The 11,787-nt window shown below is 53.9% G+C and overlaps 3 protein-coding genes across 3 annotated transcripts; 1 reads left to right on the top strand and 2 right to left on the bottom strand.

The window, feature by feature from the left end:
• The first annotated feature begins 279 nt into the window (after window positions 1–279).
• QC762_605450 (uncharacterized protein) lies at window positions 280–3,369 on the top strand. Its single transcript, XM_062892236.1, has 2 exons — window positions 280–2,108; window positions 2,196–3,369. Exons 1-2 carry the CDS (start codon window positions 1,118–1,120, stop codon window positions 3,065–3,067), a joined length of 1,863 nt encoding a protein of 620 aa, XP_062740325.1. The 5' UTR covers window positions 280–1,117; the 3' UTR covers window positions 3,068–3,369.
• Window positions 3,370–5,540: 2,171 nt separating this feature from the next.
• Window positions 5,541–6,580, bottom strand: QC762_0091800 (uncharacterized protein). The gene is made up of 2 exons (XM_062884064.1): window positions 6,043–6,580; window positions 5,541–5,938 (listed from the first exon to the last, which is right to left on the bottom strand). Exons 1-2 carry the CDS (start codon window positions 6,201–6,203, stop codon window positions 5,860–5,862), a joined length of 240 nt encoding a protein of 79 aa, XP_062740324.1. The 5' UTR covers window positions 6,204–6,580; the 3' UTR covers window positions 5,541–5,859.
• A 447-nt stretch (window positions 6,581–7,027) lies between these two features.
• On the bottom strand, window positions 7,028–11,344 carry QC762_605440 (uncharacterized protein; the record flags this gene model as incomplete). The annotated part of the gene is made up of 1 exon (XM_062892235.1): window positions 7,028–11,344. One exon carries the CDS (start codon window positions 11,342–11,344, stop codon window positions 7,028–7,030), a length of 4,317 nt encoding a protein of 1,438 aa, XP_062740323.1.
• Window positions 11,345–11,787: the final 443 nt, after the last annotated feature.

Raw genomic sequence — 11,787 nt, 5'->3', positions numbered from 1 at the left:
TTCTCACATCCATCGATGGATCGGGAATGGCGAGGCAATAGGCAGAACAGTTGGCGGATTTAGCGAGAGGAATGGGGGGGGGGCCTGGGAGCAGTCTCTGTGTGATAGAGTTGCAACGATTACGGAGAGGTAGGGGGACCCCCCTGTCTTGCCTCCCCCCGGCGGCTCTCTTCCTTCCAGGATTCCTTTCATTCCACCCATTCCACCCATTCCACCCCATCCCTTCTTCAGTCGAACTACACTAGCAGGGAAGCGCAGTGACCCTCCTGTGACCCTCCCCCCTCACACTCTCCGCGCTACCTTCTCATTAAAAGACTGGGCGGTCCAGTCGCCGTCCTTTATCGGGTTTCCCTTTCGGTTTGATCCCCATTCCCCCCCCCCAGGACCCTTTCCAACAAACAAAACCAACCGTGGGCCCCCGACGCCAACACCTGCCGTCTCCTCCCCATCACCAAAAAAACAACAACGACAACGACTTCTTTGACCGAGTTGCACCGCCCGCTCAATCCACTCCACACACCCCACCCGACCCTTGACTTACACGTCAACACCCTTTGTGCGACAGAAGGACGTCAGGAAACCACAAGCGATAGCTAGACATACGCCCGCCCCCGCCCGCTCGCTCGCCCGATTATATCATCCATCCTTTCGATCGATTCTGTATACTCCAACTGCTCTGCCCTGCTGTGCTGCCGTGCGCTCTCTCTCTCACACACACTCTCGTGTTATTGCTGAGTTGCGCATCTCGTTCGCGCCCTTCTCCGCTCCACGACCGGTTACCTGCATGCGTGCTAGGTGACGTCCACAGCCTGACACACGCAATCCCGACAGCGCGGCGACTGGACTCCTGGACGACCACAGCTTGAGCCCTCTCCTGCGCTCTCCCGTTCCTGTCCTGGGCGCATCTGGAGGTTATTGGTTGCATTGTGCGGGAATCGGGCGCCGACTCGCTCTAAAACAAGCCGTTCTGCGAGTCCCTGCAGCCCGGGCAAACGATCACTCATGGTGGCGCCCGCCCTTGTCTAGGACGCGAAGGGATGAAGAAGAAGAAGAAGAAGAAGAAGAAGAGAGCTGGAACATTTTCGACAACACAACCATAAGCCATTCGCGGGTAGCAATGACCCGCTCCCGGTTACGACCACATTCACCAACACTGCTTTCGCCAGTACATTCACCCAAGGAACTGACACCAAGACCGTCGGCCGTCTTCAGAGGCGGTGACGGAGACTCCATCATGTCAACCTCGCGACCCTCCAGCGTGGCCCTTATGCCACCGTCAGCATCCACAAACCCGACCTCTCCACCATCGCTGAGAGACATCCTGACCGATACCGCTCTGCCACCCTACACGCTCGGCGCCTTTACCGCTTTTCTGTCGCAGAACCACTGCCTCGAGACGCTCGAGTTCACACTGCAGGCCGAACGCTACAGGACGGCGTACGCTAACATTGTAGGGACCGGGGAAAGGCCGCCGAGCATCGGGGATGGCAGCGAGCACATTTGCCTGCTCTGGCAGAAGTTGATGCACATTTTCATCCAGCCTTGTGGAATACGCGAAGTCAACCTTCCCGCCCGCGTACGCGATCGGTTGCTGTCACTTCCCTGTGTGCCCATCCCACCGAACCCATCCGAACTGGACGAGGCTGTCAAGATTGTGTACGAGCTCATGAATGACTCGGTGCTGGGCCCCTTCTTGGCGTCGGTGGCGCCACATGAAGAGGAGCACCGCCATGAGCATGATCCCAGGCTGTTTCGGTCACGCCTGCGAATCCCAAGAGAGACGTCCTCCTCCAGCGAACACGACTCAATTCGGTCCCCCAAGTCGGCCTTTCTGCCCATGCTCAATCTCGCCTGGTCTAGCGAGCCCAAAAGCTCCGCGTCGTCATCCAGCGACCCGATGGAGCAGGGTGGACTAAGCGACGACAGTGGAAACGTGCCCTCGCCGTCCGCGAACGAGCCGATGACACCACCCACCACGCCGCCCACCTCAGACTGGGCCTTCGCCAACACGTCCCCCGGCAGCCTTCAGCGGGCCATTAGCGCACACAACAGCGGCTGGAAGAAGATGGGGGCGAAGCTTGGACTGAGCCGCAGAGGCCGCGCCAAGCGTGACCACCCAACCTCGGCCGGTGTCGACCTTGACCACCCGATGAGCGACGCGGCTCAGGGGAGCAACGGCCTCTTATAGGAAACAGAGGTCGTGTCGATCCCACAGGACCCCGCTACATCCTCTCACCAACATGCCCCAGCAGGCAAGACAATGACGGGTTTCGACGAAAAGGTTCACTCCATTTCATCGACCCTGCGCTCGTCAGTCGAGTGGGAGGAGCCGCACCCAGGGAAGCGCTTTCCGGTTCCCGCGACGGGGAACGTGAGCCAGGGTGTTGGTATTCCTCAGCAATGTAGCGGGCTTCACAAGAACGGCATGGCCGCAAAAGGTTTTGTCCCATATCCGACGCGCGGATGGAATATGGGCACCAAGAGGCGCTTCTTGCGCCCCCGAGTTCGGGTCAAGATCCCCGCGAACCCCCAAGACAGCTCGATCAAGAGCAACATGTGCTGCAGACCTCAGAGCACCACATCCGGCGCCGCACCCGTGATTACACCGGCTGCCTCTCCCCAAGTGCCATCGATGGACTGCGTTGCCACCAACAGCACGCGGACAGTGAGCCCCATGTACGGCTGTTGCGGCACGGGTAGCAAGGGTGCCATCAAGTTGAAGGACGAATCCATGGAAAGCACTCTCGACAGCACCTTGTCCTCAAAGCACTCGTCCATGCGACTCTCGATGACGGACTTTTCCCACTACCTGTCACCGGCAGGCCCCACTGATGAATCCGACCGCAGCTCCTGCCTGTCTTTTGATCCCGACCGCTCCCCCAGCCTCTCGCCTGATGAGGATCCCTATGGATGGGAAGCCGAGCTGAACAACAAGACGGCGGCCCCCGGTGTCATGGCTTGCTGCTCTAACCTAGAGTTTCGCCGGGCGCAGGGTGGCAAGCGGAGTCTTTTGCAAAAGGTTCTCAGTCTGGGTCCTCGGGAACTTGCCCGTCCATCGATGCATTGAACGGCAAGACAGCTTTTTAGTCTCGTCACATTTTTTCTATTTTGCGCAAAACTTTTTCAACAAATACCCCGACGTTTTTTTTTATGTCGACATTTTAGATTTTTTTTGTTCCAGCGAGTCATGGCAGAGTGTGTGACTTTTGCTGGAATTTTGCTCACGCAAAACCAAAACCATCAACACTCAATAAACAAACAAACGGATTTTGATGATTCACACGTGGTCACAGGCATGGTACGGGGCATGGTATGGTATATGAACATGCATACATAAGGGTGGTTTGGGGGGGACGACGGGGGGTTTTTTATTTATTTATAATTTGTATTCTGGATTGGTTGGGTGCATGGGACGAAATAAAAGCAAGCAAGCAAGCGGGCGTTTTTCAATGCATATTCTATGGAAGGGGAGGGGGGGAAGGGGGAGGGGGGTTTAAGAGGGATGGGAAAAAGACTTGCATTATTCAAACACACACCACACACATTGCGTAATGGGGAGGGGTGTTGTTGTTGTATGAATTAGAGTTTTTCTTTCTTTCTTGATGATACCTTTGTATGTATGAGATATGGGAAAAGGGGTTGTTTGGGGGGGGGAGGGGGGGGGCGGCCTCTCGGGGGAGGGCAATGATAATAAGATTATCGATGTTGTTGAAGAAGATCAATGTTGGTTTCTGTGATTTGAGTGACATGCATCAAATTGATGAAGATGGTTGGAGCTGGCGATGTAACAAAGAGGTGAATAGACTTGACTGAGATTGTTGTTATTAAGGGGAACTGGAGAGTCTTTGTGTGGTGGATTTGGTTAGAGTTTCTTTGAGGGGGTTGTATTGTGTGATTTTGTTTGGTATTGGAATATCTCCCTACCTAGATTGAGTGTCTTTTAATAGGGGCAGTGGTGAAGAGGATCATTTGTGATATAGCCTCTTCACAGTTTAGATATGTCTAGAATAGAGCAAGTATAGAAATTGCTATGTACCTATCTACTGTTGAAGATATCCGACAAAACGTTCAAAGAGACCTGTCCTGTTCTGTTTTGGGTGATTGGTTACCAAAGAAAAAATGTTTTACGATCCTGCTATATCGACTAGTTATTTACCTCCCATCTTAGTTTTACCAAGTGTGTTTGATATGATTAAATGAAGACGAAGACAATGCCCCTCTTGCCTCATCCATCTTCCCAGGCACCCTCTTCTAAATACCCACCACCACCTACCTACACAACATTCCCACTACTGCCTGCATTTTATTACTATATATCCCACTCTACGAATAATATAAAGACGGAGTGATCAGTATGCCATGCTTACCGATATCTTCCCTTACCACAACTCACCTCCAATCCAACGAAGCTTTATTGTCGCACATGATATCGAACTTAGTGTTGCTCTGTCGATGCCCGATACCGCTCACTAATCGACACTGGCCTCTCCTTTATTTCAATATCGTTTACTTTAGTAGCTCGTCCTGCCATCGTCATGTTTCCCGCCAGAAAGATCGCTCAACCTCAAAAAGGGCAAACAAAAGAGCCATTCCAAGATCATCAAGATTATCCTCCTATTAACGGACGTGTAGCCTTTTTACTCCGCTGTAACAAACGAGTTAAGTAGAAGGGTAAGAGAATTGCGTCGGACAGAACCAGTATATCATCCATAAGAATATTTGACCCTGGGGACTTATGCCTGCGTGATCCAAAACAAGGTTTGCTATAAGATGTTGCCTGAACTCCTCTTCGAAGCCGAAGAAGACTTCCCCAGATTGGGTACGTACAATATCATCACATTTGGGACATACCACTGGGTTTTGAAGAACGAGACCGCGAGGAAAATACTACCGGATATCCTCTTCCATCCAGGCAACTTCCCCAAATATATCATTACATCAAAGATCCGCATCATGATCGTATAAGAAATCATGACCAAGACATGGGGTTCTCTCTAACCACTCCATGCAGTTAGCATATCCTCCCGCCTTGGCGGTGGACTATTAGGATCTAAGGCGGGAGGCTCCTCCCAGGACATAGCAAACAGCACCGCTGCTCCACCAAGTTCGTCGACGACCAGCAGCGTTTCCTCTCCAGAATATCTGCTGGGTACTGCAGGTCGCTTGCTTCGACGTGCACACCTTTTAGACTGCCACCGAATCAAAGACTCGCAATACTATCCAGCATTTCAAAAACCTCTTGCCCACAATTAGAGTCCTCATTCTCAGCGGTCAACGTCTTGGTGCTCAATCTCAACACAAGCATGGCTGGCCTCACTCTCCATCCCAGCTACCTATAGATCGCCTATCTTCAGCACTGATATGACTTTCCAGTCACACAAACAAAGCCATCAGCCAAGCCAACCGCATCAGCCAGAAACACCATATCCTCAACAGCAACATCACCACCTTCAGCACTTACGCCTACAGCCTAGACTACAGATCATGCTGTATACTACTGCCAGAGATTCCATTTCGCCTGCTCACCACACCAAGCGTCTGTCTACAGACCAATACACAAAGCATTCACTCAAGGATATTACACAAAAATCAGCGTTTCCTTGAGTTTAAGATTTCATCTGCCCACCATGTTTGATCAAGCTTACAACAATTTGTAAGCGTTTACACACCAATCTCAAGCAGTCTCCAAACCAACCTTAAGCGTCCACAAATAAATCCCTAGACCGTCTCCTCACAACACTGTCTCTCTCGGCAGCGTCCCCTTACGATTCGCAATGTCAATGTTGGGATGACCTCTTCAAAGCTGGGATGAACATAGTCTCAAATACAACCCAACTCCAAATCGACTCCAACCCAACATCAAGACCTAGTTCTTACAGTCTTGGTGGGACTGGTGTGTGCCTGGTTGGCAGGGGCGGGAGTGGAGATGTCGACGCTGCTGGCGTCATCTTAGTTAGTTAGTAGAGACCGAGAGACCTTCCGGACCAAACCACAACACTCTTCTCACTGATAGAAGTAGGGTTGATGTTACCACTAACTTACTCGGCAGAGGGCTCCTCGGCAGCCACGCCCTCCTGGTCCACAGAGACGGCGGTCGAAGCACCGTCAGCCTCCTCAGCAGGAGCGCTGTCATCCTCCTCGGCGCTGCAGCAGCAAGCATTGCGGCAAGCTACCCTTTCTCGCACGGCGCTCACGATTAGCATTGCGAGAGGCCGGGCCGTCAGCGGGGCGTAGGCTGATGCGGATCAACAGAAGGAGCTTCGGACACATAAAATGCCCCTTAAACCCTCCAAAGCTTTGCCCTCAAACCCTCCTTCTCACCAAGTCAAACACCTCTCAGGCCTTCCAGTTCAAAGTCCATATAAACCCCTACAAAAATATCACAAACCCCATCCACCCCAACGCAAAAGCCACCCAAATCACCACCAAACCAACATCAAATTTCACGACTCGGCCGCAGTATTCTCGCATTATCTTGTCCATAATGCATTGTATTATTCCAACAAAATATCCCACAATGTAACAATATCGACCCCCCCCTCTCCCCTATTCCCCCTATTTCCCCAGCAAGAAAAACAACAACCGAAATCCTCAGAAGCGAGCCCCCCAACTCCCCCCCAGCAACCAGATCATCTTTCCTCCCAGGATTCACATGAAAACAAAACAAAAACAAGAACGCCAACCCCCCCTTATTCCCACTGAAACCACCCAGATCTTTAAACTCCTCTTTCCCAATCCCAGAACCAGACCCAGACCTTGAAACACCACAAAAATCATCACCAGATCCCACCCCCAGACTCCTTTTTCCTTGTGCTAAAACTCCCCAGTTTATGTAAACTTCACCCCAATCCCGCAAAACGCCATGTGAAAAAAAAATATAAAAAAACCATATAATACACCCCTTTTCCAACACCATGACCCAACAACCCTCTTTCAAATGGTATTGTCAACGCCATCTAATCCCACACATTAATTTTTTTTATATTTTTTTTATTATTATTTTCCTTTTCTTCCACCCCCTCCCCCACTAAATCCCCTCCAAACTAAACTCCCCCTCATACCCCCCATTCATCAACATGGCCGCAATCCACCTCCTCTTCAACTGCCCCATCTCCCTCGCCAACCACGCCTCCGCCGGCACGATCCCATTCAGCACACACTCCGCATTCGTAATCGTGCACACCCCGCAGTCATTCCCGTTCCTCTGCCTCGGGCTCCGAATAAACTCGCTCACATCCTCCCACTCGTCCCTCTTCCACTTCCCCCCCGAAATCAACGCCGCAATCCCCAGAAGCTTCTTCGCCTTCTCCCCGCCCCCCGGCCCCAGCGAGTCAAGGTGATACACCACCTTCAAATCCGGTCTAATCACCCCCAGCGTCCAGTGACTATTCTCGCAAATCGGCACCAGCACGAACGCGCACTCGTAAAAGTTCTCGGGCGTCAGCCCCGCCTGCCGCTTCGCCGCCCGCATCATGGGATCCACCCCCTTCTTGTCCACGACGAGCATCTTCCAAAAGTAACTGTCCAGGCACGCCACCCTGGGCCGCTCCTTGGTCCCGCCCATCTTCTTGTCCACCGTCAGCACCATGTGCCTCAGCGCCGCCATGATGACCTGGTCGTTGAGCCAGACGTCTTCCCCGTCGGGACCTTGCCGCGTGAGCCGCTCATAAAGATCGAACCTCGTCAGCTGTCCCTCTACCCGGCCGTTGGGAAACTTGGCCATCACCTGATCCGCCGGCTGGTTGCCGAGCTCGCTCACCGCCGCCTCCCACAGCTCCGACACCGGTCCGTGCAGAGGCCTGAGAGGAGCCCTCAGCTTCATCCCCTCCACCCTCTTGATCCTCTCGGCAACCTTTTGCGCCTCCTTTGCCTTCTTGTCCTTCTCCACCTCGGCAGCTTTCCTCTTCGCTTCCTCCTCCCTCGCCTTCCTCGCCGCGGCTTCCTTCTCTTGATTCAAATACCTCTGCCGAAGCTGCTCCTCCTCCTCCTTCTTTTTACGAGCAAGCTCGGCACGCTCTTCTTCCGCTCTTGACGCTATGAGGGCGGCATCCTCAGGATCCGAGTCAGGATCTGAGCCAAACAGGATTTTTGTGGCTTCTCTCGAGCTGGTCCTGGTGACGCGCTCGGTGATAACCTGTGCCTGAACGTTGGGGTTGACGACCCGCTGTGCACTGCCCGTTGGCAAACTCGTCAAGTCGACGACTAGCTTGTCATCCTGATGATTGAATCGCGGCTTCACCTTCACCTTGGTGGTGGTTGGCGAAGAAAGCAGGTCGAGGACATGCGCTGGAGTAGCCGGCTGCACCTTCCCCGGGCTAGACTCCGACGTGACCACGTTGCCCTCGTCGTCCGATTCCACCCCCTGAAACCGCGAGGTCTGGGCAGGCTTGGTGCGGGCAGGCTTGGCCATAACATAACCCCCCTCATCGTCATCTTCTATCGGCTCTTCACGATATCCCCTGCCGGTAAACCGCTTGTACCACGGGCTGAAAGAGATAGGGCTGTCCGGCTCGGGAGAGGGCATCGACGCCGCCGCCTCCGCCGCTCTGCGCCTCCTCTCGGCAGTCGTAAACTGCGGCGGCCGGGGGATGCGAATCTCTCGCTTCAGGGGAGTCATCCTGTAAATGGACCTCTCCTCCTGCTCCAGCTTCCTTTTCCTCCTCTCACTGCGTTGCTCGAGATCCTCCCTCGCATCGTCGAGGAACTTGCCATACTTTTGATAATAACGGGACAGACCCATCTCTTTGTCGTCCTTCTCCAGTTCAGGCCCGCGGGCGCTCCATCGGAACTGGTCTTGCGAGGCATTGTGCCTCGAATTTGTTGTCATGGTGGCCTCCAGCACCTTGAGGGAGTGCTCATCACCTAAAAGCTCTGCCTTGCGCTCAGCCTCTACTATCAGCTCGGCTTCTCTGGCAGTCATGACCCTGGAGGGGATATGTGAGGGCGCAATGAACCTCGAGATTGGGCTCTCAAACACCAGCTTGCGGCTCTTTTGTGGCGTGGGGACATACTTAGGCGTGGAAGGAACACTCCATGTCTTGGAAGCCTTCAAGATGCCCCTCGGTTTGGCAATCAGACGGTAGTCGCCCGGCTCGCCCGGTGTGCTGTCCGATTCGGAGGGGTCCGGTGACGGATATCTGTATTCATACAGAGGCTGAATGTCCAACTCCTTGATGGGGACCTCCTCCATGACAGAAGGCTTCTCGTCTGGGAAAAATCCAGGCATGGTCCCAACCGGGGCTGCGGCGACGGCAACCAAGCTCGGAACCAACTCCTTCTTGCCCACGGCATCGAAATCGACAATCACCTGCCCAACCGTCTTGACCATGTCCAGGTCCATGGGAATGAGGTCGACCAGAGACTGGAAGAACAGCAAAAACTCCCCGGCTTTTCTCGCCGCAAGCCTGAACTCGTTGTTGCCCAGTCCCAAACCAGACCTGGGCTTGGGGAACTCTTGCTTCAAAATCTCAAAGTTGTCCGGGCTGTAAATGTTTCTCATCATCTCGATGGTGCTCAGCAGGTTACGGATGTACCTCTTAACCGCCTCCGTAAACCTCTCGGCTCTCTCCACCTCGGTCCATTCGGCAGTCACAGGGCCGAAAAGCATCTCTTGGTACTTGAAGATCGCAACACTGATGCCGATGACGCCCTGGCCAGCAAGCTGCTCTTGCATGATGTCCTTGATCGTAAGACCGGTGACAATCTTGCCTTCCTGAACAAGTGTCGCTTGACCGACAAAATCGCCGGCAAGTCTTTCGAGTCTCTCAGCGCCGATGTACTCGGTGGGGTTCTTGACCCAATCCAGGCCGTCGACTTCATCCTCCTCAGCTCCGCCCAGATGGCGCTTGAATCTCTTGACAACAATTGTGCCATCTTGCTCGTTGGTGCGGCGCACATCGACAGTCTCATAGTGGTTACCGCGCACGGCGCCGACAAGCTTGCCGATCAAGTTGGTAATCGGGTTGATCATGGTGGTTACCGAACCGAAAAGACCACGGGCTTGCAACCACATGGACCAACGACTCTCTTGCTCTGTCTTCTCCCCCTCTCCTGTGGGCTCGCTCGGTGTGCTGACAACCTTCTTAACGTTCTCGCTATTTTTGAGGCCCGAATTCTGCGCAATCAGGTCCAGCTCGGAACCTTGAGCCGGCCGCTTCCCGTTCTTGTTCAGGAGCTCGAAACACACGGGGTGGTACTCCTGGGCGCAGTGGCAGTGCCAGTTGAAGTCGTCCTTCTTCTGGAGGACACGCAGGGACTTGGTGCCGTTTGTGTCGCTAATGTAAAATCGAAGGTGACCCGATCCCGCCTCGGCTTCTTCTTTCGAGTTGTAAATGTTGGGTATTGGACACCAGCACTCTCTCATGCGGTGATCGTTGCGGATGGCCAGATAGATGCCCTTGGCAAACTCGGTCTCATCGTCCTCTTGTTCTCGGCGCTCTGCAAACCGACGGGTTTCATGACCTTCGCTCCGAGGGGTAGGAGGGGGTTTCGGGGCAGGTGTTCGGTCGACCAGTCTTGTGAGGAATCTCGTTGGACGGTAGATGGGTGTTACTGGGCCAGCCTTCTTGACAGGCTTGACGGGGGTTCCTTTTATCAAGGCAATACGCCGGTACTGGAGAGGCGAGACCTTCCGCTGGGCAGGCGGGGTATGAGTGCTGGGACCTGTCGGTGTATATGACGAGACAGGTGTGATAGACGCTTGCTCTGGGGCAGCGCTGATCGGGGAGGCAGCGGCTGGTGTCCTTGGCGGCTGCTCTTCTCGAATAGGCTCGAGGGCGACGGGTCCGAGAGAGGTAGTTGCTTGAGAGGTAGGGACCTGCTCAGTAGGCTCGGTACGATTGGGGGATGCGGCGAGCCCAGGTCGAGGGCAAGGGGTCTGGATATTCACAGACCGAACGACCGGAGTCGGAGTCGCCGGCTCGGGGAGCTCGGTGAAACTGTCGACGGCTTTGGTGCTGGCAGGAGTGGTGCCTTTGGTGGAGCGTCTCGACGATCGTCTGACGACGGGAGTCCTCTCGACGAAGGGACTGTTTCGCAGGCCGCGACTATTGCGCGACGTCCGTGGGGTGGGAGCTTTGCTCGGTGGCATTTCTGTTAGTTGTGATTTCCAGCAGTCGTGGAAAAGAGAGTGAGAGTGTGAATGTAAGTTGGGGAAGGTGAAAGCCACAGCAGTGACAAGCGCAAGCAGTAAAATAAACAGCAGGCAAAACTGTTTGTGCTGCGAAGTTAAAGTTGCGAAAGTTGAAGAAAAGGTAAACGTTTGGAGGGGCAGGGAGCGCAGCAAGTCAGAGAGGAAGTCGCCTGTGCAGTCGACTGCCTCGTGCAAGGTGTCGTGGACGGGCATTGAGTTGAGCGCAGAGCTCAGGTCTTTTTAGAAAGCTGGGACGAAGCAAGCAACACGCTCTTTGCTACCGTCCAACGTCTAGTCCCACTGCCCAAGCTCAGACGTCTCTCAAGATATTATTATTCTTCATTCGGCATTCATTCGTCGTCGGTGGCTCTCTGTCCTCGTCCTCATCCTCGTCTTCGTCCTCGTCTTCCTCTTCGTCGTTGTCGTCGTTGCAGGTTCTAACAATCACAGCATGTCTCGATGGTTTTGCGGGGCATGTCACGACTTCGCGGTCTGGGTGTGTATGTGTACAGTGCAGGGAAGAGGCATCGCATCGTGTCCGACTTTTTTGGACGACGCGCGGTGGAGACAAAATTTGGCACTTACCTTGCAAGGAGCTTGCTGGCCCACGCGCGCTATCGATGTCGCTTCAACAAATGACTCCGCTGTCAACTGGT

The sequence above is a fragment of the Podospora pseudocomata genome, chromosome 6 (assembly GCF_035222375.1).
Source record: "Podospora pseudocomata strain CBS 415.72m chromosome 6, whole genome shotgun sequence".
NCBI classification, from domain to species: Eukaryota; Fungi; Ascomycota; class Sordariomycetes; order Sordariales; family Podosporaceae; genus Podospora; species Podospora pseudocomata.
This window is presented reverse-complemented; position numbering and strand designations above follow the sequence as displayed.